Source organism: Pollicipes pollicipes, unplaced genomic scaffold (assembly GCF_011947565.3).
Source record: "Pollicipes pollicipes isolate AB1234 unplaced genomic scaffold, Ppol_2.1 Scaffold_4002;HRSCAF=4701_pilon_pilon_pilon, whole genome shotgun sequence".
Taxonomy (NCBI): domain Eukaryota; kingdom Metazoa; phylum Arthropoda; class Thecostraca; order Pollicipedomorpha; family Pollicipedidae; genus Pollicipes; species Pollicipes pollicipes.
This window is the reverse complement of record NW_023596420.1, coordinates 22,457,580-22,484,944: the sequence shown is the minus strand read 5'-3', so window position 1 is coordinate 22,484,944 and position 27,365 is coordinate 22,457,580. Positions and strand designations below refer to the sequence as shown.

Here is a 27,365-nt window from a genome sequence, read left to right as displayed (position 1 = left end):
AATTTGTCGAAGCCACTTGTCTTATATCTTCCCGCGGCTGGTTAATGAGACAGGCCGCTCGGTACGCTAAGGACCGCTGTCCTGCCGCCTCACGCACCGCCGGGAGGCGCAGGTTTTGGTCCATGCGGGTGGATCGGTCACTAACCTGCGCGTCGGCGAAGCAGCAAACAGGCAATAATCTGCAAGAATCTGCAATTGAAACAAGCAGGCAAGATCTGCAGGCGCACCTCGCTTACGGGCTCTGTGCCCAGCAAAAGCAGTTTGCATTCCACACATTTGGTGAGGCGTAACAAAGTGCAAGTCATTCCGCGCGCGAGACACGTAGTCATGCTTCCGGAGGCCAGTAACTACTCTGGTGACGAAGTTTATTACTTTCAGTAGTCTGGTTTCGTTAACAGCTGATCCCTGGCCATAATGCTGAAATGCGATATATCACGCACGAGATGACTAGACCTTACACGACGGTCAGCAGCACTCGCTGTTGAAGGAAATGCGGGAATGCAAACAAATGCTTACTGGTACCGCACAGAGCCTAATGCAGCGATGGCTGCTGACAGCGAGCCATATTCGAGAACGACAGCGAGCCGTATTCGAGCGAGCCATATTCGAGACATATTCGTGAACGAGCTGGCTCACACACATGTTGACAACCGAAGGCACGTGAAGAAGATCAGGAGGAAGCCCGTCAGTCCTGGCTTTGCTGCAAGTCAACTTCCAAGCTGTTCGCTACGAGGAGGTGATCCACTTGGCGCGAGAAGAGATCGCGGAGGTGCTGCTGAACAGGAGCGTGTCGAAGGGGGCTATCAGGCGCATAGCCCACCAGCCGCTGAGATGAGACCGCATCCCGTTCTCACACAAGCTGGAGACAGCTCGGTGAGGGTGGTGACGGAGGCCTCTGCTTCCGTAAACAGGGAGGAGAACTGGTACGGCTTCATTTGCGCTCGATTGAAGCACCGTGAAATTCATGCGATTGATGGTGGCAGAGCATGATGTTCGGCTGTCATTCTGATGACGTCTAACTGTGGCATGTGCACACTGTGCGTCAGTTTAATCTCATTTCCTGTTGGTCTTTGGATGCTATGTTGAATCAACCTCACAAAACCGCTTCCATGGTATTAAATGCATTACATTCCAAAATCTAAGTTCATCCAAAATGTTTGTTTATAGTCAAATAATAACACCGTATGTTGTCAGAGTGCCAGTTCTACGTAACTGAATAATCAGAATATATTGAGATGCACTAGTTTCATTTCACGCATTATCTCCCCAACATGACAACGAATGTGCGATAACGATCACAAGCGTCACCTAAGCGTCTTTTGCCGAACACAAGGCTTAACTTGACCGCTGCGGATCGTTAACATGGGCAGCAATGCAGCTTCGATCACTGCGGGTTGACTCCAGCTCGCTACAAAGGGGGAATGTGCGGCATTTTATTTGTTCTCATAAGTGAGAACAAATAAAATCGGCGGCGGCGGCGGCGGCGGCGGCGGCGGCGGCGTGCCTCAGAACACGACCCCCGGATGGCCGAACGCGTCGAGCAGCATCTTCTTGTAGAGCTCGAGGTCGAGAGCCTCGATTACAGTGACGTTCCTGCCAAGAGCTGTGGGCTCGCTCCAGCTGCGCCTGTCCACCACCATCTGGCCGCGAGTGAACTTCCCATGCAGCTCCACCGTGGCCTGCGGCGCAGATGTAAGCAGTTCACCTGCGACCTGAGGTCACTGAAGCGGTGGTCGCGGCAATGCAGTCTACAATCACAGCAACACCTCCAGCGTCCCCCTACCAGACGGCAACGCACTTTTTCTCCCTCAACGGTGCAGCTGCCGTGACCTGCTCGACGGCCGTGCGTAAAGAGCAATACATTCACAGCAGCCCAGCCGCCTGCTGTTTGCATAAATGTGTACACAATGTCACCCACGTAGATGACTGCTCGACCCTCGCACACAGCCTAGAAGACCAGGTACGCAACCAAAACCTTAAAAGTGGTGTACCAGACGACAAAGACTACATGCACTCGTACTCAACTGGACTCCAAAAGGTAACCCGTCGGGGGAAAGCGCATGGCTCACATGACTCGCACTGCTTCTCACAAACTGACGTAGTAAACTGGATACGGGAGTACATGACTCACACTCACCGGGCCACATCTGAAACAGTCTGCCGTTCGGCATGACAAAACCTTGCCTGCCACCTGTTATCTGCCAATGTTCTGCTACGCGTCATTGACCCGCTCGTGTTCTCCCATGTGCGTTACCGCGCTCAAGTTCATGGGGGCGGGAACTGCACAGCTGTTGTGAAATTGCAGAAAGTCTTTAACTTCGCAGCCAGGGTGTCCCCGGACGACACAGATTTGACCGTGTGTCGGATGTTCCACGATGGTTTGACTGGCTTAGTGGCCAAACGTTTATCGACTTCTTCGATATATGCCTCGTACACAAAGTATTGACAAACGGGGAGCCATAGATTTTACGTTCTCAGCTATCCTACAACCAAGAAAAGACCGAACGCAGTACGCGCCAATCTAGTCATGTATCTCTTTCTCGCCCCAAAGAACAAACTTGGAAAGCGAGCAAATGCCTACCAAGCTGCGCCTATCTACAACTAGCGTGTCATCACCAATGACATCGCGGGCTTATCTTCTTCTTTTAAGTCCTGTTTCCATGACACTATTCAAAGCAACTGCCATTTTTAACCTCGTGTATGTCTCCTCGTGTCGTGTTACGCTTGTCGCCCTGTGACTGTCGATGTACCTGTTAACGAAGGTCTAAGAAAGGCCTAATAATGCGGAACGACTTGATAAAGTGCAATACAATACATTACGATGGCGGCATGCCACGCAATGATGACTCAAAGTAAGCCTGGAGACGTAGCAACCCGTCTAAATCTGTCCAGAAACTCACATGTCATTGTGCCCGGCACCGTGGCAGTTTAGAGAAGTAGACGAGTCCAGGTATCAGTATTAGGAATGGAATCATCTGCCTGACTATCGTATGCTCGTCCGGCTTAAACGAGGTCAATAGCGCGGAAAACTACTCCATCAAGCGGAGTAGTTGTCCGCGCTACGTACGGACAACTACTCCGCTTGCCACCGTGCTACGACGGACAAGCCTTCCGTGACCGCCGTAGCACAGTGACAAACGACGGACAAGCCTTCCGTGACCGCCGTAGCACAGTGACAAACGACGGACAAGCCTTCCGTGACCGCCTTCCGTTCCTTCCGTGAAGCACAGTGACAAACGACGGACACACAAGCCCTTCATAGTCGATCAACGACTTCGAATAATGTGCAGACACTTTGCCTGGTCTACGCTGAGCTCACAAACTCGGTTTTCATACCGTGACATTAGCCCGATGCGAACCAGTGTGGACACGCTTATAAAAGTTTCTAAAGGTCTCGTGATATTGTTAGAAACCACAAAACATGCCACGCGATACACCTTCACAGATGCATCGGCCTCACTGGATGTGATATAACAGGCAATACGATTTTCGGCGCTACAGGATAATGCATGAGTCACGTCAAAGGTCTTTATTTCTGCACGTTAGCGGCGTAGTGACAAAAGGGCAAGAGGCCATACCGTTACAAATGTCACATGCTGTCACCTCTGCTGCCATGAGGTGACAGTTCGACGAGCGCAAAGTGCGATGGCGTTGGCCCCCGTCCCGTGATCATTCCTGACAGTATGTTTATTACCGCTAGTTCAACGACATTTCCCCCCCCCCCCCCCCCTTCAAACGGCAAAGTTCTCCTGCTCCGCGAGAGGAACGCTCTGTGTTTGGTAGCTCATCAGTGGCTCCTGGAACGGTTTCGGGCTCTGGGACGTCTTGCCTGCTCGATGCTGTACTACAAGTGTGATGATTACACGGCATGTGATGTAACGGAGCATAAAGCTATAATGTGTGGTACGCCGCAGCAGGCGCGCAACCAGAGCTTTGGCAAAGAAGGGTGAAGGGGACAGGGTTGAAAAGGCCCCTGCTAGTGAAAATCCCCCCTAAAAAAACGTGAGACGTAGCCCACTGTTCAAATGCGAGCCTGCATTTCTTTTATAAACATATTTTTTAAACTTGTTCCCTCTGTAATTGGAATGGAAGCCTAAAGCTACCGCGAAAAAAAACTCTGCCCGAATTTTGTAGTTATTAAACCGAAGGAATCGCTCGTTAAACGACTGAATGGAGGAAATCGCCGGAGCTCTCCTTTTTTCAAATGGTCCAGTGGACTCTCTCCAAGCCGACAGAGCTCACAAGCTTCGTCAAAATTCGTACCCGTGTTCTTCAGATATATTAGAGAGCCCGCCATTATTGATTGTAGGTAGATCAAAATGAGTGAGCCATTTGTATTAACATGTCCAGCCCATGTTTTTTTTTTTAAAAAAGATCAGCATTCAGTCAGACTTGATTATTGACGCAAATTATGTTACGTAGTTTCAAACATGCGCGCTCGCATGCGCGCTGCCACTCCTCTCCGCAGCGTGATTGCCGTCATGTGATGTCATCCCTGATGCGTGGCTGCGGCACAATCATTTAAATGCGGGATAATGCTAAAAAATATATCCGCTGGAATGCGTTGCTGGTGATGTGCGGTGTATTCCAGAATATAGATGGGAACAACGCGACATGAACTCCGCCGATTCTTTCGATTAGGTATATCTGAAGCGTTTCCTTCACCCTATCACCCACCGCGTTCGAAGGTGTCTGATTCCGTGGCGTTCCTTTGCGCACGCCGTTGCGGTGCGTAGATCTGGGCTTCCCTTCCGACAACGCATTAACTGCGACACGAGTCTACAAAAACGTCTGCCTTGTCCCCAGCCTCTCTCTCCGTAGAGTCCCTGTCTGGGCTGCTGCCAACTCACGTGGTGCGTCGACTGTTTGAGCACGATCTCGGGCCGGATTAGCATGGCGGCGGCTGCTTGGTCGCACGTGATCCAGTCGCCGAAGGTGCAGTCCTCAAGCACGGCGCGCTCAGCGGCTCCGAAGAAGCGGGCCGCGGGTGAGTCCACGGCGCCCAGCACCGTTTTCCTCCACGCCTGCCGGTCACGGGTGGTCAGGCCTTCCTCCAGCTCTGCCGGTGACGGTGCAGAGCGTACATGGGGTCGACTGCCAGGCTAGAGGAACGATAGACAGAGCTTGAACGTCGAAAGACACCATATGACCTCGCCGGCATCGCTCTTTGGAAGCACCAGAAGCTGCACGCAGATTTCGGGCTAGCGACTTGCATTGGTTCAACTGACCTGAAATGTTGACCAGAAGAGATTATGTGAAAAGGCTCGAGCATAACATGAGAAGTCTTACAGGCGACACCACTTGGTAGTGAAATATTTTCTCAAACATATGAGCTGGAGAGCACACAGGAGCTAGTGTTCAATTCCACCTTGTTCTCGTGGAGCCTTGAAGGTTGCGATCAGGATGACAAGGCCCTTGTGAGCCTATAAAAATTATCCACTTATCCCTACCGAGAAGGCGTATGTTCACATGCATAATGCTATCTAAAACTCTTATGTTAATGACACCCTACCCTTCCCCACATTGAAGGCTGATAGCTTGAAAGCATAACGCATAATCAGCATTTCTGGTCAATTTTTACTCTGCCCCGTATTGTGTATCGATGTATTGGTTAACTTTAGGCTTTACACTATAGTGGTGAAGTCATGGCCAGCCAAGCCCAGAGAACCACATATCTTACATGCGGAGCACCTCCAATACCCCCCCCCCCCAAAAAAAAAATATATATATATATAAGAGATCGTGACTTTCTGGATCCGAGGGCCCATACGACTTTCCGTTTTATGCTAATCCCTTCGGGAAATACGGGACTAGATAAAAAACTATTGTTATACATACGGGTGGAAAGTTCATGTCCGATTTTATATGCACATGATGGAAACTAAAACCGCATACGCACGTGCATTTTCATTTTGTTGGATAGCACCAAGGCCCTAGATAGCACGTGCCCTGGAGCTTTTTTACGTGGCCCAGACCCGCTTAGCATCATGCGTTGCTCAGCGCGGGGCAAAAAGCAAAAGATGCCGAGTTACATTAGTCAACAAGATCCAAGATCGCAAAAGCACCACCTGCACAAAACTACGTCTGCGCCTGCAAGAAAAATTCTGAAAGACAGGTCTGTACTGGAGTAGAAATGCAATGAAGGTACCTTGGGAAGGTGCCCCTAAAATTATTTAGGAACCTAACGCAAAAAAAAACGGGAGATAGGGTTAAACAAGTCAAGTCAGGAATGACCAACCCATCAAAAGTCATCTTGAAGATCGCTCAGGAAGTTGACACCAGTCACACAACCAAAAACGAGCATTTTCCTTCAAGGCGACTACCCAGTAAAAGCTGACAGAAGCCACTAATGAACAGTGGATGACATTTGGCAGCTGACTGAAGACCGAGGAAGAAGCTAATCCTTTTGTAACCACATCCAGTTCAGCGACGATACCACCTTCACCTGAAGGAGACAGTTAATACACAATACTGCCGGCTTTGGGCCTCGGAGCTGGCAGACAGAGCTGCTGGAGAGCCCGCTGCACAGCCCGAAGGTAACAGCGTGATGCTCCATGAGTTCGAGCGGCCCCATTGCGCTCCTCTCTTCCAGTGTCCAGACGGCCACACGGCCTGATGCTCCATGAGTTCGAGCGGCCCCATTGCGCTTCTCTCCTCCAGTGTCCAGACGGCCACACAGCCTGATGCTCCATGAGTTCGAGCGGCCCCATTGCGCTCCTCTCCTCCAGTGTCCAGACGGCCACACGGCCTGATGCTCCATGAGTTCGAGCGGCCCCATTGCGCTCCTCTCTTCCAGTGTCGAGACGGCCACACGGCCTGATGCTCCATGAGTTCGAGCGGCCCCATTGCGCTCCTCTCTTCCAGTGTCCAGACGGCCACACGGCCTGATGCTCCATGAGTTCGAGCGGCCCCATTGCGCTCCTCTCTTCCAGTGTCGAGACGGCCACACGGCCACGGCCAATCGACATGCTGGAGCGCTTCTGGAGACAGCTGGAGATCCGGGTAAAGTGGAGAACATGAGGTGCCAGCATGATAGGGTGAATCCTCACAGGCCGAAGGCAGGCTTGACATTGCTGGAGGACTTTTTTTGCAGCTCGCACCATCAGCTGCAGGACTGGCAAACCATAGTCGGCTCACCCTCTGGGTCTGATCCCTCCATATTATATATTATATGGTGGTTATGTGGTGGTTACCTCCATATTATATGGTGGTTACCGAAATGCCGGGTCCACAGGAAGAGCCCTCAGAGCCACGGTGATCTAAAAAGGGTACCAGCCAGCAGGCAGGCACAGTCACAGCTAACAAGAGCGCAAAGGCTGTCCGTGAGCGGGCAAGGCGCACAGACCTCTGCCTCCTACGAAAGGGGAGGGGGGGGGGGGGCTCACCTGGAATTCCTGCTCTAAAGAGTTCCCTAAGTGGTGACGAAGTGTTTAAGATACATGATACAAATATCCATGGTTCGGTGAATTTCTGCGTGAATATATTTGTTATCGTGACTTGCCACTTTTATGTTATGAGCGGATGAAATCAGGACACACTTGTCTTTACATTATGTATGTATAAATACCAGGTGAACAACAGGTCGTACATAAGGATACCACTGCATATGGGGCACTGCTGTCATTTTCGGTTGGCATACAGATCGTTATCAACGTGGCCTGTGCATGACATTCCTGACATCAACTGTAGCCTGGCTGGGTTGCGCGTCATTTGAGGTTTTGACACCTTGTTGGAATCGATACATAAAATGGGGTTTCTTCATCATATTATAGGGCACTGAAGTGTGACAACGTGTCGCAAGATCTGGGAGCAGTTGTGTCCGTGGTCTATTCGTCCCGATGCGGCCCGTCGCGAGGATACGAGTGCCAGGCCTGGGGGCAGTTGTGTCCGTGGTCTATTCGTCCCGATGCGGCCCGTCGAGGGTGACACAAGTGCCAGGCCTGGGGGCAGTTGTGTCTTCGCCGCCATGGTTGTGCCGCGCGCAGTCTGTTTTGTATCGTGCCAGTGCGCGCCGTCGTGTGCCAAGACAGATATATCTCCTGCATCGTAATACGACTGACAGTCGTTCAAACGTTACAATATTTATCATTGCTAGACATACTGCAAGGCCTCTTCAATGCTGGGGTGTCTCGAAGTAACTGTCGATAAGACACGAGCCATGCGTTGCGCGCGGTCAAAGGAGCTTTACTTTAACATAATGAAAGTTTATGCAATAGAACATACCACAGTGCGATGACGTGAATGCTTTGAATCAAACACTTGATGGTATCCAGACACTGACGTCTAAATCGATGGCGGAATTTGTCTGCCCCGATAGCTAAGTTGGCGCCTGCGTTGTCACTCCGTCACTCGTGGCAATGTGGGTTCAAGTCGGGATTGTTGCTAATGTAAAGCCAATAGAAAATATACAAGTTTGAACAAGTCCAAACACAGCCACCAGCTCTTGACCAAACTTTCACCGGGTATAGAACTACACTATTGTCATCAAATAGATTTAATTCAATTTTCTGTTGCATATCACCAACATTCTAACTTAGTGTGGGCGGTTGAACAATTTTGTTGACTCCTTACCTCGTTACGGCCTCTGTACTTGTTGTTCAATGGCAATGCTACGAACTGCAACAATGTTATTCCTTATCATAAAATACGTTGCTGAACATCAAATTTGAAAAGGTAGCCATCATACACATTCAAAAACCCATTCTTCATGCCATGTCTGCCAAGCAGCAACTACAATCACACTGAATTGGGTGGTTGTTAGCTAAATCTTTTTCAATTCATTTTTGTACTTCACGAAACATCCAAGAGATTTCAGCAGCATCCCCACTTACGCCAAGAACTCCTCAGAAATATGACGCCGGGTGCGGCCGGGAAGGGTGAGTCCACGCACCCCTAAAAGGAGCGTCCCACATTTACATGGGGTTTTGAACTAAAATACCCATTTTGAAGAACTTGCGGTGCTGTCCACAATTCTGCCCTTCTTAAGACCTAAGCCCCTCTAGTTTCTGTGCTATACGCCGCGTAGATGGTGAAAGGCATATCGGGGAACGTATTCCAAAGTCACCTTGGCATTCATGACGCCATACTAACTTTATTCAAATTCTGCCAACCCATAAGCCATGCTATAATCAAGGCCAAGAAGAATGCAACTATGAAGGCGTTCGTATCTGGCGTTCGTGAGCGCACTTTCCAGATATGACAGCCGTCAATTGGCTCTCAATTGATGTTATGTAAGGTACGATGACGTCATTAAACCACGCCACATTGAGGAGCATACTTGCTAAACAGGGAATTGTGTGGTCTGGGGCACTCTTTTCCACTTAACAAGCATATCAATATTTCAATGTGAGCTTGTTTCATCATATCTGGTGTTCGTTTCAATAGCCTTTAATGTGAAACATTCCCTTTAACAGGGAATTAGGTGTACGCCCTAGGTCGACCGGGCGGGTAGGTGAATGCCTTTTCAGAGGGTGGCTGAGTGATCACTGATGTGGGCAAGCTCCTCTACAAAAGTGACATCTGCTGGCTGAGAAACAGGCGGTTTATTCAATGGGAGAAACTAGGGACTAACAAACGCACCTGGAAATGTTCCACATTTAGAGATATTAAAACAGTCACCAGGGGTGATGAAGTAAACTCATTTGGAACCAATGGTATACTTTTAAGTGGAAAAGACTGCTCTATACAACACAATTTCTCTGTTACATAAACATGCTCCTCAATGCGTCATTGTTTGATTTCGTCAGCGCATCTTACATATTATTGATTGAGAGCCAATTGGCGGCGTCGTATAGAAAAATCACGCTCACGAACGCCACATATGAACGACTCAAGAATCATATTTTTCTTGGCTTGATCGCCAAACGGCCAATGCAATAGCAGAATTTTAATGGCGTTATTATGGCGTCACGGCCATCTGAGTAACCTTAAAATAGCCTGCACGAGACAGTCTGCCCACCTTCGCGGATGTATAGCTCAGAAACTAAAGGGTTTTAGGTCTTGGTTTTAGGTCTAGGAAGGGCAGAGCTTTGAATTGCACCGAATGATCTTCAGTATGTCTATTTCAGTTGAAAACCCTATGCAAATGTGAAGCACAGTCTAGGCGCTCTCTTTTGGACTGGGATGGACATCGGACCCCCTTATTCGATTTTCGCTTCATCCTTCTTCCTAGCGACGCCCTGCATGTTCGGGCAGGCTGCATGCGTCAGCCATGAGCGAGCCGAGAGGCCCCGGGAGGGAGACCGCAATCGGGCGCCGAGCGCACCCCCGCAGACGGGTCCCTGCGAGCGCCACGGCTAAGCGATTTTACCCCCCCCCCCCCCTCCCCCCCCCAGGCGCATGCAGTCCTGCCCCACCGTTATCCATCCTCCTTTATCTCATAGCCCTGAATGATCATTTCTGGTCAAAAGGACTGTAGCTCAAATAGCCAACTGGGATGGCCTCCGGTCGGTGTCCGCGGTTGTGTTAAAGGTCAGGTGACGTGAGAGGGCAGCACGGACCGCGCTGGGCATTGGAGTGCTGAGCATTGCAACAGTTGGCCCGATATTTTGCGATCGGGTGGTGGAGCTGGGGCTCATACAACAAACACTGTTTAGCGCAGACACTGGTTAGATCCATCTAATGACAAGATTTGGACGAGATCCTTTTTTAAGCATGTACATATCGGCATCACGCCAGAAAAGGTATCTTCATTATAGCTCATGTTGAAGGAAGTGTTTCACATTTGCATTTCATATTTGCATGGGGTTTAGAACAGAAAGAGCCATCTTGAAGATTATTCGGTGCATGTCCTGCCCTTCTTGAGACCCAAACCCCTCTAGTTTCTGAGCTACGTGTCCGCGAAAATGTGCAAATTTTTTCGGGGAGACTATTTCAAGGTCACCCAGACACCCATGATGCCATAATAATGTCATTAAAATTCTGTTATTCCACTGGCCATGCAACGATCGAGGCCGATAAAATATGATTGCTGAGTCGTGTCTGGCGTTCGTGAACACAATTTTCAAATATAACGGCCGTCAATTAGCTTTAAATCAATGTTGTACAAGTTACGATGATGTAACCAAACAATCATGCATTAAGGAGTATGTTTACTAAGCAGAGATGCTATATCGTCTGGAGCAGCCATTTCCACTTGAACGTGTAAGTAAGCTCACTTCATCATATCTGATGCTTGCTTTTATATCTTCAAATGTGGAACATTCCCTTGAAATATCGGCAGCTTCGCGGCAAAAATAGCTGACGTGCAGAAAATGGTAACAAAAACAACGGGCCTGCCTTCGTCGCCGCCTCGCGCCATTACGACAAAACCGTCTTATCCCGATTTTCACAAAAGCGCCACCGCCTGACGCGGCGCAGTGACGCGGCGACCATGGGTCGGGCCCTAGCGATCATTGGGGAACCAATGCATGTAGCTGGCAGGTCGCTGAGCTATTGCGTGGCAGCGCACTACGTTTGAGCGTAGTCGAGGTTGGCTGATTTCTGTTCAACATGAGGGCTCCACTGCTGTCGGCTGCATACACGTCAGCCAGCCGCGGTGTGACAGCTGTCACGCTCCTGACCTTTTCCTCAGGGCAGTATAAAAGACGAGACATTTCAGAGGCGTTGCCCGTGCTGACGAAGGCACCGCACCGTTGAACGTCAGGCAGGCACGATGCGTTTCGTCTTTGCGCTTGTCGTCTGTGCGCTTGTCGTTGCAGCGCTGGCCGCAACTGCCGAAGGTAAGGCGGCTCTTCTTGTGGCTGGTGTCTATGTGCAATTGGGGCTTTGCGACGCAGTCAGCTGCTGAGGCTATGCGGGGCCGACTGGCTCTCACCCCAGCAGGAAGGGCGGGCACCACGGAGATTCGAAGCCTGCTCCCTTGGTTTCGCAGGCTGTTTAACCACTGCACTATGGGTACCCTCGCCATGATCTGTAGGTGTGACAAAAGGTGGTATATCTACACCTACATTTATGTGTTATCTACTGCTTAATATCGAGTTTTATGGATCTAGATTGAACGTTACAAAGGTCATATCTGTTGACGACACACGTTTGGTCTTATCCACATTCCGTTCTTTTTGCAGGGTCATCTTCATGTCGGGGCAAAACGCATCCTTGCACGCGTTGTCCCAGAAAGGGCAGCAAGTACGGATGCATTCAGACTTGCTGCAGATCGGGACGTCGAGGCGGTGGTGATGATGATGGCGATGATGATGATGATGATGATGATGATGACGGTGGCAGACGGCATCACGGCAAAAGGAGGCGAGGCGGTGACGACGATGACGATGATGATGATGACAATGGCCACCGTCGTCGTGGTGGAAAGAGACGAGGCGGAGATGACGACGACGATGATGATGATGATGACAATGGTCGCCGTCGTTGTCATGGTTGCAAGAGACATGGCGGTCATCATGGCGGCAAAAAGAGGGGCGGAGATGACTAGACGCTTTCGCACGGCTTCCAGCCGCCCGTCAGCTAGATTGTGACGGAAGAAGTGTGCAGCCAGGTGCGACAAGATATCACGGGCGCATTGAACGATCTTCACACCCCAGGACTTCGATAGTATGACAGCGGGTGGCATCGTCGAGTCTCGATTTAAATGGCGGCTCCACCCGGTCCACACGGGATTATCGCTTTCCATGCGTTGTTGCACTGGATCTGCCATCGAAGCGCCAGAGGTTGACAACGGTGCTACCCATGTCATGTCTCGGTTTTGTTTGATTTCAACAGTTGCTATGTTTGGTTCAAATACAGTCATACAAAGTACAAAGTGCAAAGGCAAGGTGTTATACAAGGTGCAAAGTGTATCTGCGGGCGAAATCCATTGCTGCCATTAGTAACGGCACGTGATGGCAACACGGTCGAGAAGAAATCGCGCTAATCGGTGGTTTCACATGAACCCTTCACAAACAGCACGCATCCGACTCCTAAGTGGCTATCTGAAACGCTATGTCATAGGCCATTATGCATGCGATCTGCATTTTCATGCATGCCGTGGCTTACACTGTGATCATTCGTGATACCGGCAAATCTAGCAGCATGGCCCGTGTGGGGCGTCGAAGGCAGGCGAGCGTCCAAAGGAAAAGGTCACCTGACACGCACCGTGAAGCCCGCAGCCGATTGTTCAGCCATTCATGCACTTACGAGCGAGGCCACACGGCCCGTGTGCGGGCGTAACTGACCATGTCGAGGCCGTGTGCGGACGTGACTGACCATGTCGAGGTCGTGTGCGGGTATGACTGACCATGTCGAGGCCGTGGTTGAGGCAGACCTCCCACGAGGCGATTAAGATGGGTCGGCGCACGGACGCGAGCACGATGTTCGCCGCCTCCGGGTCGCAGACGAAGTTGAACTCGCCGGACGGCGTCACGTTGCCGAGGCCTGCCGGGCAGCGGCAGCTTCGCACGCGCGCTCACACTAGTAAAGGACGCGGAATTCACCGGCTAGGTGTGACCACGGACGGCTTTAACCACAACACATGGAAACGTAAAAGTCTCGACTGGCGCAGGTGCATGACAGGGGGGGGGGGGAGGAAGGGCTCCCCGCATGCCATGCAGCTCCCTGTTTCTTCTTCGGCGGATCTCCCGAATCGCTCTGCACGTCGCTGCAGCAGAGTGTAAATAAGTTCAGTCTTAGTCATTTGACAGATAGCTTGCTAATCTCAACTATCTGTCGTGTCAGGGCATTGGTAAATTGTTTCGTTTGCGAGACTTGGCATTGAAAAATTCGGTGGTCCACGACGCATGTTTACCCTTTTGTAAACCAAATTTTCTTGTTGGATGATGTTAAAGGTGTGAGTTGGCTGTATTTGATATCAATAAAAAAATAAATATCGACCTTCTTTTTAGGTATCGTGACGTGTGCGCTAAAAATAACCAACCGTCAATATGCCAGGACGCAAAAGATAAACGAATATTTCAAGCAATCATTAAAATATATTTTCAGCTATTATTGGAAACAACGTCAACCGCTCACCATCATGCATCGTAATAATTGCTGTGATATATCCTCTCAGCAGTTACGGCCCGGTTTGCTGAAGGCCAATGCAAGTTTGCAAGATGATGGAATTCATGTGCTTCGTGCATTGATCATGCAGATGATCAATGCTCGCGACCACTTCATAGTATCCTAGGCGAAGCCAAGAAAAATCCAGGAAACTAAGACAAAGCCCTATAAATCCCGTTATATCGCGAGTAATAGCAACCATCATTGTTGGCATGAGCATCATTAAACGTCAAGGTTGTATTAGGTCATGTTTTCGGGACCGTGCAGTGTTTTTACAAACCTTTCACAGTGCGTAAATTTTGTCTTCTTACCATGACGATAGCTTGTGCGAAATGATTCGGAAAATGTCATAGGAGGTCATGCACTGACCTCAGGTAGCCTCACGCCACCGCATTAAAGTAAATGGTTGCGCAATTTGACCTTTGATATACTCCATCACATGTCGATGGGCGCTTGAGCCCTGAGCTTATAAGATGTACAAAGTTTTGGCCATAGCTACCGCTAGCTACCCATAGTAGAAACAATGTTAACAAGAATTCTAGGCACAATAACTCAAATCTATTCCATTCATTTACAAACCAAAGGTACTTTTTCCTTTAAAGCCCCGCCACGTATCCACATAAAGGTCTTGATGAGTACGTTGGCCCAAATTCATTGATAGCTCATGGACCACCCGCACGAAATAAGCGAATGTGATTAAACATTGGTGACGTTTCGCTAAGGAATTTTGCGACTCATGCCTGATATAAATTAGACAGGCATTGAGCTGCTAGTTTTTAGTCATTATGAACTGGGAACTCAGATTTTGGCACTTGGATGCATCTTATCATAGCTTAAGGCCGAAAATATGAAATCTCATGACATATAACATTTCCATCGTTTGCGCGTGATATCACCCGATGAAAAAAGGCAAATGTTCTGCATATTTGCACATGGGCGTAACCCTTTCTCTGGGATTGGTGGACAAATCAGGATGAAGTGGGCGTGAGGGGGGGGGGGGGAGTAAGGAACACCCACTAAAGAGACATTACTCTAGATGTAAAAATGCGAAAGGTGCATTTTGCTGGCAAAGGTCGGGGGAAAATGCCATTTTCGGAACATTGTAGGTGACATTTCTCCCTCCCCACAATGGTTACACCCAGGCACGTACGTGCATTGCGTTCCAAAACTGCTGTTTTACAAATACGGTTACTATGCCAAATGAAGCAGATGACAGCCAAAGACCACAATTTATGCTAACCCAACACAGTGACATCAATAAAACGTTTTTATTCTGCAATCAAATGCCATTTATCTTTCTGAACTACACCAGAGCCCGTGCACTAGAGCCCTAGTCAGTGAAAAACACATGGTCGTGTACTTCATTCACGTGCCGTTATAAAAAGTACATGGCCATGCGTTTTTACACCACACCATTGTTTCAATATTTGTCAACCACCATTGCGTATGACGGACGATTTTCTAGTATCAGGAACCAGGAGAGGCTATTATCTCGCGCGCTAAGGTCACGTTCTGTAAACCCTGGGCCGGTTGAGGTTGGCCGGCCGCCCGGACAAGCCGGATCAAAACAAAGGGATCACCTTCGTACGAACTCCATGGAGTGGCTCGCGCAAAGTAGACATGCGGGCGATCAAAAAAGTGAAATACAACTATGTGTAGAGGCCTCTTTTGGATGTACGTTTGACTACACCATTGCTCCTATATTTTGTTGAAACACCGCATGACTGCCATAAGAGACACATCTTCGTGAACGTACGGCAGGCATCGGATCGTCTGTGGGAATGCGTGAAACGGTGAAGATGAACGAGGATTCGAGAGGGGATCACCCTCTGCATAAAGTGTCGAATCAGATTATCAAAGAATACCGACTGTTTGCCGGTGCCCGAAAGCCAGGTCAGCTCTTCAGTTCAGCGGATTAGAGCGGTTTCAACAAAGAGAGCAATGACGGAGCTGGATCTGCGGAGTTTGAGGAGTAGTCTTTGCCCCAGGAAAAGATAAGCCAGTACGTCGCTGAGAAGGCGGAGCATATTCTTGACAAATCTTCATTGACGACGAACCAGTTTTTATGGTTCGAATCACGCACTTCAAGTGTTTTTAAAAGCCAACGTCAATAAATGGCACGATCCATTCTTCCGAAGAAGTTCGCTGGGGACTGATTGGTGCAACTATGACCTGATAGAGTTCTCATAAACCTATCTGAGCTTCAAAGAAGGTGATGCTGGATAATACCAAACGAATCATTCCAAGAGACAGTTACTGCTTGAGGGACACAGCAGTTTGATAAATTCCACTAGTTAATTTCGGGGCACACGGCGAAGATAGCAAGGCGATAATAAATCTAGGCAAGAATAGATAGATAACCTTCAGCCTAAACAACATTGACCCTCTGGAAGACTTTGGAGACTTGTGGGTTGGTAGATGAGCAAAGATCAGGATAAGAGTAGATGGAAACATTCGTTTTTGGCGTTCGGCTTATCAGGTTAATAAAGATAGGAAAGAGAAAAGGAGGGAAAACATCCTTAGTGCATGATTAACTCCTTTTACTCTCTTTACCCACCTGATGATGGCCAGCGCCGAAAAGTCATGCCCTCAACTACTTTTCTCCCGAAATTTACTCTTCTGCCAGTCTACAAGTTCTCAACAGTCTAGGACTTAAGGTCATCTATATATGTTCAAATACAATTCCTTTTAAAATACTACTCCTCCCCTAAGTCGATCGGTCAAACCGAGGCTTTTATAAGCATAGGTCTATAGGTGAAAAAGGAGTAAAATATCAGGTGAGCATGTGTCAGTGATGTAGACTATGGAAATCTGCCCGAGTGCATGTGATGGTTGTAAAAAACAAAGATGTTGTATTCGTAGTCACTAGTTAGGCGTGGAGAGGCATAACTGGTTATTCAGTAGTGTAAGCACATATACATACCTATTTAAAGTACAGCACCTGCAATAATTGAAAACTCATTGAATGGCTCCCATATTTTTTATTTCGTAATAAACATGTTACATGCCCGCACTGTCTTTTTCGCGCAGAATATTTCAAGGCCACTCAGGTACGCATGACACCATAGAAACATCATCCAAGACCCAGTACCCCATTGGCCACGCGGCGTTCAAGACCAAGAAGAACGTAATCGTCGAATCCTTCATATCCGAGGTTCGTGGGCGCGATTTCCAGATATAATGGACGTAAATTGCTTTCAATCTATGTTAAACAGGTTGTGCAAGTTTCAATAATGAATCACGTTTTGTGGTACATAGTATAAGAAGTTGGACATAGGGGCTAGTTATTACGGAAAAGAGACTTGTTATAAAGTACTTAATAAAAGCGTCATAACTGAGTATGTGAATGCAATTAAACGCATTAAACTGACGGACAAATATGCAAGAACACCACGAGAAAGGGTGTTCACCCGAGCACATGGGGATATTGGGTTAGCAAACACTTCCAGCACCGCCACGGCCCACCTCTCGGGAGACTGAACTACCACGCGTGAGTGTTATGGTGGCAGTTTCGGTACGGCTAGTCTGGTAACACCTCAACGTCACGCTAACTTTTCGTGACGTCATCCAACAATGGCGTATTGAGGAGCACATTTACTGAAAAATCATCGTGCTGTCTAACAGTGTTTTCCATTTCAAAGTTTACCAGTAGTTCTAAGTGAGTTTATTTCATCATGTGTCATACTTGCGTTAATATGCTTAAATGTGAGGCATTCTCTTTACTCACTCACATTCAATGTAATATTCATGTCACAAAAGTAAACCGGCGGCTGGACAAAATTTTAGATGGTCGAACCTGAATGCGTCATCTGATTTCTGCTTCGCACATAACCGTGTTATTTTGTTCAATTTTGTTTTGTGTCGTTCTGCTTCTTGTTTTTTTGTTTTGTTTCGCTCTGGTATGCCGGGCACAAGTTTAGCAAAAGGACTCGCCGCCCGTCCCGGCCCTCCTCCCATCCTCCTCCTCTGCCGTCAAAGGTGACGAAACAGCGAGCTCCAGGCAGAGCCAAAACGTTTTGGCTACCCAGTGAAATCGTAAAGGCACATATAAATGCCACTGATGGTGGGACAGTGCAAGCGCATAATGCGCAGAAAGTCAGTGACAGTTCATGCATACACGTTGGATCACATCATAAATGAAGACACGCATATGTCTGACCTGTGTAGTTTCCACCCATAAGGTAGATATCATTGATATTCGTCATGAACTCCTGGTCCATGCGTGCAGCCAAGGCGATATTTGTTAGTGGTCCCAGTGCCACGACCGTCAGCTCCCCTGGAAACGAGATTTGACGCACTGGTGAAACATTAGAATTATGAGGAGATATAGGAGATGGAATAAAGTGATAGGAGGAGATGAAACACAAGACATATACAAACCAACAGACGCTTGAAGCTGATATTGTGTACAGCCCTAAGTATATCGGGACGGCCTGTACTTGCTAGTAGAAGTCAGCTCCAGCGATCATTGTGTCGTCTGAGTGCACACCATAGCGCAAAGGTAACCTTTGCTCGTCCAGTGTTGCAATTTCCGGCAATTGTTTTGCTCTTATTTCTATGCTGGTGCTCAGAACGAGCCTGTTCAACTTCCACTCCATTTTGAGACCAACCTCTATAGATCAAGAGCAGAAACAACAAATTCGTATCGGGTTAGACAACGCGTATGAATTTCAAAGTTTATCTTATGAGCTGCACTGCTTTTGTGCGAGGGTCTCTGAAAATCTGGCAGCATCTGCAGCGGCTTCCTGCGCAGGGACCACCGCTGACCGCGGTCAGGGGAGGACTGCCGCCCGCTGCGCGCGACAAGCCCACGGCCCTGACAACAGCTGCGCGCGACAAGCCCACGGCCCTGACAACAGCTGCTTGCGCCAGAGGGCGGCCCTGACAACAGCTGCGTGCGCCAGAGGGCGGCCCTGTCATGCGGCCCTCACTCCGCGCCCCGGGGGGGAGCCGACGTGCTGCCACCTGCCGGCCGCCAGCTGACCTGCGCCGGCGCGCCGCGTTATTGTTGGCGCCAGGCGCGGATCCAGGATGCTCCTCGGGGAGGTTTTTCCGAAAGGGCCGCTGGACTGAACACATAATATTATATATATATATATATATATATATATATATATATATATATATAAATGTATACATATACATATGATAGATACAGGTATAGATGAATACTCATAATATACTCAATACTACCCACTACTTAATTGATAGTGGAGTAGTACAGCGTCAAAAAGGTGACCACCTTCCAGCTCTAAAACTTACAAAAATGTGAAAACGAATCGTCGAAACATGTCATGACACATAGACAAACACTTATATTTTTTCTATTTCCCTACGGACTCGATTGGCGGTGGTGGTCGGGGGCAGGCGGTTCCGCGACACTAGGAGGTCCTGCGTGCCACCGACAATCGGATAGCGGACATTAAGGACGCTCGCCGCTGCCGTCCGGGTGGCATGCTGGCAAACAGCGGTACGTGGGGTGAACATGGGTCGGACCGCCAACGGAGCCCGCGAGTCTTCAAGGGGCCTGCACACAGCAAGGTTGGCACAGTGGGTGCCTAGATCACTCATTTACGCCACGGCAATCCAGGACGTTGCCAGTCGACGGTGCCATGGAGTCTCCCTGACGAGCGCCAGTGATGATCCTGGTCATGACTCACGCCCCCTCGCGCTCTGTTTACGTAACACACCGCAGCCACGCCACAGACCGGGAGGCAGTACAGCACATGGGAGGGGCGTGGGACTGGATAAGCTTACGGATTTGGGGCGTGAGGTGGTGACGTATCTCATACAGAGAACAGCACTTCTTGACAGCATTCAGTACGTTCTTCTCCTAGGAAATAGTAGAGCTAATGGCCGCCCCCAGCATCTTCACAGACGGAGAGCGGGCTGTTTTTTGTCCAGCAACGGTAAGCTTAAATGATAAGGGTGTTTAGGGACTGTAGAGTACCGAAAAGGAGAGACATTGTTTTAGTGGAATTCATGTTGGGAAGTTGGATGTGAAGTAGGATCACTGGGATGGTTTCCTCGTGCCGGGATTTCTAAAGGTGATGATGCGATAAGAAAGCTGGTGATAATGATCAAATAATTGGTCGGGATGAGAGCAGTCCAGCAGTTAGATACCGTCGGCGTGGAATGTCAAACGTCCGCGACGGATGCAGGCTGGCATGTCAAGCGCGGTGGTCCTGGGAGGGATAAGACCGATTAGGGATATCGGAGGAGTGCCGTGAGTCAGGAGAAGGAAGAGACAACCGCCTCTTACCACCTACCGCCAAACGGCAAGACAGGTTGTTTGAAGCACCTAGGATCGATGTCATACCAATGCTTCCAGACGAACGCCTTGGTCGACACTATCGAAGACACGACTCAGATCAATTAAGGTGACGGCGACGGTGGGACCAACGCCGACCCCACGAACCCCCCCCCCCCCCCCCCCCACCCACACACACGCACTCACCGCCACAGCTTAGTAGTGTGGTAAATGTAATGTGGTACCTGACATTACTAGCGATACCATGAGAACCGGAGTTGTGATGAGGAAGGACAGAGGCCACATTCCAGAAGGCAGGAAAAACACAAGAGACATCAGATATGTTGATGGCATAGAGCAAGTGGCTTCTTAGAACAAGGAGACATTTAAGTAACGTATACAGCGGCACACCGCCTCGTCCTTTCACCCTGGATGATGACAGCCCACTCGTAGCAATCGAAAATTTAAGCAAAGTAGTGTGATGCTGCCTTAGACTGGCAGCAGTCACGGCACTCCAGGTGGCAGAGCCAAGGGTGTCGCTGCCATTTCGGCAGCGATACATGGGCTGACGAAAACCAAATACCATGCTATGGACAGGTCCACCTCGGCGCCACTCCTCCCTTCGTGGGCTGGAAAGCGAAGTTATCACTGCTTCACAAGAAACCGGCATGGCCTGTGAGCAGGGTATCGGAAATATATCAAGCTTCGACGTCGCAAAGGGGCCTTGCCGCGGCTTCAAAGACGCCGGTAGGCCGGGAGTTGGGTTTCGGCCCGGGTTGTTGGTTCGGCAGGACAGAAATGTTTATGTTATTGACCACTGCAAACGACGACGAGGGTTATAGCTCTTAAGGGACGCTGCACGTCGACCGCACTCCACCACACGTGCATGATTTTTGTCACTTTCCGATCCATTTTCGCCTCCCGGTATACCGAGCCCCAGTCGGCCTGCAGAAGATGGAGGCAGAGTGCGTCCCAGCTGACCTTGCGCCATGGACGTGCGGCGAAAGGCGTCTCTCGACAGCGAGAGATCGACGGAATGGTCCACAAACAACGATGATCAGGTAATATGCAATGGCTTCAGACAACACATGGACAGATGACGCCAAGTTAGGCATATTGGTGACGCCATGACGCCATTATGACGCCAAGTTAGGTGACGATGTGACCGGAAATAGTCTTGGTGGGGTCCAAATGTGGTGGCGTCTTAATGAGTTATAACCGACTGAGGTCCTTAACCAAATAGCTGTGGTGACGCGGACCGAACCCGTCCGCACATAAACGGTCAGTGCTCATGTCACACAGACAGAAGATTGGAGTACAAACACACCTGGTCATTTAAGTTACCCAGACCCCCGTCGCAAGTTGGAAGAAGGAGACAAAGCACATCCTATTCCAAAGTTGGAGCCAGAGGGATCTCTTTTTCTCTTTCTCTCTCTCCTCCTCTCCTCTCACTCTCACTCTCCTTCTCGCTCTCTCCTACTGTTCTCTATCGCTATAAAGCATGACTTGCAAAGGCGAGTTTTGTCAATAAAGGCAACGCCTGCTTCACAATGTTGTTTAACAAGTACCATCCAGCATACTCAAGATCAATTACTACCAGAACAAAGAATTCCAACTGTTGAAGCTAAAAATTCCAACTAGTGTACCTATATGTCTGAACATCATTGGGATCACGACGAAATATGGCAAAAATATGAAAGTGTTTGTCACAACTTACGGCATGGAGTGCCTTCCATTGTCAAACTCTGATCCAAAGATGTGAGGCTCGTTCTATCATTGTCAGTCTTGGTCTTCCTGAGCAACATTCTTGCTATTGTTGGAGTAGAAGAGCAGCCTATAGTCGCCTTGTAGCTTATTTATTTAGCCCATCATATTGCGCATTTGAAAGCTTACAGTCCATGTCGCACGGGTCCCGCTGTTTAGTCTGGACCCTATCTTCGAGAGCCATACCGTCAGCAGGCAACGACAGATCACTGGGCAGGAAAAGCCAAGTGCACGTAGGCCGGGGGGAGCGCAGGTTCCAGTGAATCTCTCCAACCGTGCGTCACCAGCGCACAGGCGGCGCGATATACCCACATTCCTGTCAGCGTAAGGGACCGTGTGACCCATACCTAAGCGCGCGCCCCACCTGACTTGCGTACGCCTGGCACCCTCCGACGTCAGCATATGACGTCACCTGACCAAGTCTGACCTTTGTGCTCGCTGGCGAGGCGAGAGAGTGCCGTCACGGCATGCTCCGGCCGCTGTTTGACTGCGGGCAGCGGCTCCTCGAAGCGGGCGTTACCGAGCCCGTTCTCCCCGTGGTATTGGTCAGGGGGGTCATCTGTTCCACTCAGCAGGAAGCAGTGAGCGCCAGCATACACAGGCACCTGCAGGGCAGCAGGCACCTGAGCATTAGCATTCACAGGGACCCACAAGGCAATGGGACCTAGAGCACCAGCATACACAAAGACCCACAGGACAATGAGACCTTGAGCACCAGTATACACAGGGATCACGGGACAACAGGCACATGAGCACCAGCATAGACAAGGATCCACAGGACAATAGGCCCCTGAGCACCAGCGTGCACAAGGACCCACAGGACAATGGGACCATGAGCACCAACATTGCGAGACAGTAGGCACCTGAGCACAAACATTGTGAGACAACACACGCCTGAGTGCCAGCATTGCGAGACAATAGGCACCTGAGCAACAGCGTATACAGCATATTTGCACAAACGCTGTACAGTGCACATGCATTATGGCATGCGAAGCAAACGAGCCAAACGGACGTGCAAACGTGCCTGCAAACGAGGGATCAGTAAGGCAGGATGCATCGGGGGTGCCAACGTACGCCAGGATGTGTCAAGCAGCCGCGGCATTTGAGCCCCAGCTTACACGCGGACCAGAAAACCAGGATATACCTCAGTTCCGATCGTGTGTCCATAGAACCAGGTTGACAAGGTGAAAGACACCGTCTACTCGACAGTAAATTTAGAGGACGCCAACAAGCATCTGTTGACGCGAGATCATTAGTGCAAGCCACAAAGACTGCTTTATATGTGAACAACTTGTTTACAAACACTTTGCGAGGCTATGCGATTCATTTAAGGTATTTCATTTTTGCTAACTTCATTGCCGTTCGCTAAGAGCCGTCTTTGAGAGTATGGCGCTGCACACCATCATCAGCTTCAGCTGTACACACCTACTCACCGCCCGCCCCTGGTGTCACCCTCCTGCGCTATACACACCCACTCACCGCCTGCCTCTGGTGTCGTCTTCCTGCGCTCACACACCTACTGCGTTCACACACCTACCCTCCTGCGTTGTACACACCTACTCACCGCACGCCCCTGGTGTCGTCCCCCTGCTCCGTACACACCTACTCACCACCTGCCCCTGGTGCTGTCCCCCTGCTCTGTACATACCAACTCACCACCTGCCCCTGGTGTCGCCCCCCTGCTCTGTACACACCTACTCACCGCCTGCCCCTGGTGTCGTCTTCCTGCGCTCACACACCTACTGCGCTCACACACCTACCCTCCTGCGTTGTACACACCTACTCACCGCCCGCCCCTGGTGTCGTCCCCCTGCTCTGTACACACCTACTCACCGCCTGCCCCTGGTGTCGCCCCCTGCTCTGTACACACCTACTCACCGCCCACCCCTCGTGTCGTCCCCTGCTCTGTACATACCTACTCATCGCCCACCCCTGGTGTTGTGCCCCTGCTCTGTACACACCTACTCACCGCCCACCCCTGGTGTCGTCCCCCTGCTCTGTACACACCTACTCCTGCCCACCCCTCGTGTCGTCCCCCTGCTCTGTACATACCTACTCATCGCCTGCCCCTGGTGTCACCCCCCTGCTCTGTACACACCTACTCACCGCCCACCCCTCGTGTTGTCCCCCTGCTCTGTACACACCTACTCACCGCTTGCCCCTGGTGTCGTCCCCCTGCTCTGTACACATGATGTACATGCACCTGCCCATCGACAGCCTCTGGTGTCGTCCTCCTGCGTTGTACACACCTGCTCATCGACAACCCCTGCTGTCGTCTCTTGCCCGACCTACTCACGTCCAGACGGCCGTATGTGGCGAGCAGGCGGCGTGTATTGCGCGTGGCGTTCTTGACGCTGGTGTTGCCGGCCACGGTGGTGATTCCCAGTACGCGCAGCTCGCCACGCCGCTCGGCCGACAGCAGCATGCCGATAGCTTGAGCGTCGTCGACGCCCAGGTCCGTATCCACGACGACGAAACGCACCGACGACGGCGCGCTTGCGCCCTCTGCATACACACACACGCATACATATAAGCGTCAACTACTGCGTTTGTTAAGTAGGCAGGAGCTTGCGCGCGCGCGCGCGCGCGCGCGCGCGCGCACACACACACACACACACACACACACACACACACACACACACACACACACACACACACGCATTCACGCGCGCACGCACACACGCACGCACACACACGCACACACAATCTCTCTATCTATCTATCTATCTATGTATCTATCTATCTATCTATCTATATATATATATATATATATATATATATATATATATATATATATACACATAACTTCTCACTTCTAACTTCAACTTCCAACGTCACCAGGGGTGAAAAGCATGTTATGAACAAAACTGCGTTTCCTTAGATATCATTCGGTTCGTCATTGCACGGTAAGTCCAAAAATTCAGCCTTTAGTAGCATGCAATGCATGAAATGTGTTTTATCGTCATCTAGAAGACAGCATTCTCGCTCCACACCCTGTGTGAATACTGCTTTATTCCCATCTAGAAGAACAGGAGCTTAGAGGCGTATGTCGCAATACGGCCCGCAAAACGCCACATTACCATAGCTTCACTCCTTGTGACTCATGCCATGCTCTACAAAATCATTACTGCGTCACGATTCCAGTGATAATGTAAAACCGCCAGCGTCCAATGTTACAGCTCGGAAATAAGTCACGTCACGTCAGACCAGTCATGAGAAGGACAGACAGTACACTGCAACTCGTTCAAAAGCCCAGTAACAGTGTTTTACATTTCAAAGATAATAAAGGCACATATTATGTGTCACATGTTTCAGAAATGTCACTGCTAAGGAAATAACAGTGACATTTCTTAACGTAGCGTTTGGATGGAATTATGGTAGCAGGGGCCTCTCTTGGCAATGTCAGTTGCGTGAGCCCAAGAAATGCCATAGCAAACCAATACTTATAAATAAGCTCTTTTGGTCATATCTGATGCTTGCCCCCTACATCTTCAATGTGAATCATTCCTCTTAAATTGCTTAACCGACGACCAAAAACTTTCACCACTCGGTTATAACACACTTGGTAATAATCTAACACCACAAAAATGTGCCGATCACCCGGGGTGGTTGAGTTACGTGACCTAACATGACATTAGACTGCGACGTCGACGTCTGCTTACACCTGGAGACGTTTCTATCAAAGGGATTGTCCCACCTTCTGGGCATGCTTCAAAAATATATTCTAGTGAAGCCTCAGGACCAGTTACATCCAATAATAGCACTGGGTGGTGCAATAACAGCACCGTCAGGACATAATAGAGGTATCAATTTTGCTTCATTTCGAGCCCGAAGTACATAACCGTCATGACACGCTACGATCGTTACCTCACGACAACCGCGTGCGTACCTCCACTGGTGCGTATAAAAGAACATTTGTGATTGGCCCAACAGGCGGCAAGAGCCTGTCACCTAGAACCGCACTGGTTGACGTTTAAACCAGTGCGTCAATATGGACCACTCGCGATGCCGGAGAGCGCCTCGAAAGCACCCACCGTGGTGAGCGCCATAGGGAAGAAATCAAACCCCACTGTCGCGTTTCGTTGATTTGCGGGAATCCCACCATTTTGGCAATCAGTGTGTTACAAACATTACAGAGCACGCACGTTAGAAAAAGGAGGGAAAATTAAATGCATTATTTTTGCAGTGGTGAGCAGGTAGTCAAATGAAATTTCTCCAGCAGGAGTGGAGTTCCACCACCACGAGGAGTTCCTCCTACTTCAAATAGAAATGCTGAACTTAGAAGGATTTCGAGAATGCTGGTATCATTGATCAAATCGCATGCGTCCGATCTAACAATATGTGAAAAGTACAAAAAGTGGGATGCTCTCTTTAATATCCAACTGTTCCTTTCTTACTATTTTCACTTTTTTGAACAGAATATCGTGTTTTATCCATTTATGAGGGTCACTGAAGGGAAGCCGGCTCGCTGGCCTAGCCGCTCTCAGTACATCGCCACCCAGCGACCGTGTCAGACAATGCCACGATGTGCGTCACGAGGGTCCAGTAGCGCAGTGGTTAGGCCGCGCGTCCAGAAACTATGAGATTTGATTCCGACGAAGCACGATCTTTCCGCCAGGGTGAGAGATACTGAACAGCACATGCCTTTAACCGCTGAGTGCGTTGCACAGCCCCAATGACGACGGGTTCATTGACCTATAAGTGACAATGGCTGTCACTAGGTCACAACTCATCCGATTTGAGACGCAGATAAAATATAAGCCAGCACGGATGTCGATTACATTGCCAGCGCGCGTTAACGTGCGCCGAAAGCTCCTCACCTTTGACGTCTGTGACGTGAGGTTCTGGGTTCGACATGAAGCGTGCTGGAACGTCACCGGCTGGTCAGCGTCACGATAACCCTAAAGCAGCACGCGCAGAGCTCAATCCGACACGGCCCGTCACGCGGCAGTGACCGAGCGCAGAGTGACGGGATAAGCGCAGGCAGACGGGGCGGCTCGAAGGTTGTATATACTTTGTAAACGGGTGCGTGTCGCCCGCGAGGAGAGGCCTGTCCGCCCGGTCAGCCCGCGAGGAGGGGCCTATTGGCCCGAGCAGGGGCGGTCCCAGGCGCTTCATTTCGGAGAGTACAACTAGTGCCAAACGACGCAATTTTCGCCGAGTTGGACGACTACCTGAAATGAGACGATACGCTAGCAAACCTCTTCGGAGATTTAGGTTGTGCCATCTTTGCCCCACGCTTTCAAGTCCCCCGCATAGTTCAGTCGGCACGTCTTTTTGGTGGATGAAACTCCCCTGAATCGTCTCAATCAAGGGTGTCGCCGTCTTCCATCGTTTATCGTGTCGTATCCCTCCCCGT

The 27,365-nt window shown here is 49.8% G+C and overlaps 1 protein-coding gene across 1 annotated transcript; it reads right to left on the bottom strand.

The window, feature by feature from the left end:
* Positions 1-350: 350 nt before the first annotated feature.
* LOC119093186 (putative uridine nucleosidase 2) lies at positions 351-27,011 on the bottom strand. Its single transcript, XM_037216101.1, has 7 exons — positions 26,827-27,011; positions 24,303-24,511; positions 22,434-22,611; positions 18,152-18,268; positions 13,232-13,368; positions 4,851-5,024; positions 351-1,679 (listed from the first exon to the last, which is right to left on the bottom strand). The coding sequence occupies exons 1-7, from the start codon at positions 26,861-26,863 to the stop codon at positions 1,506-1,508; spliced, it is 1,026 nt and encodes a 341-aa protein (XP_037071996.1). The 5' UTR covers positions 26,864-27,011; the 3' UTR covers positions 351-1,505.
* Between the last annotated feature and the right edge of the window lie 354 nt (positions 27,012-27,365).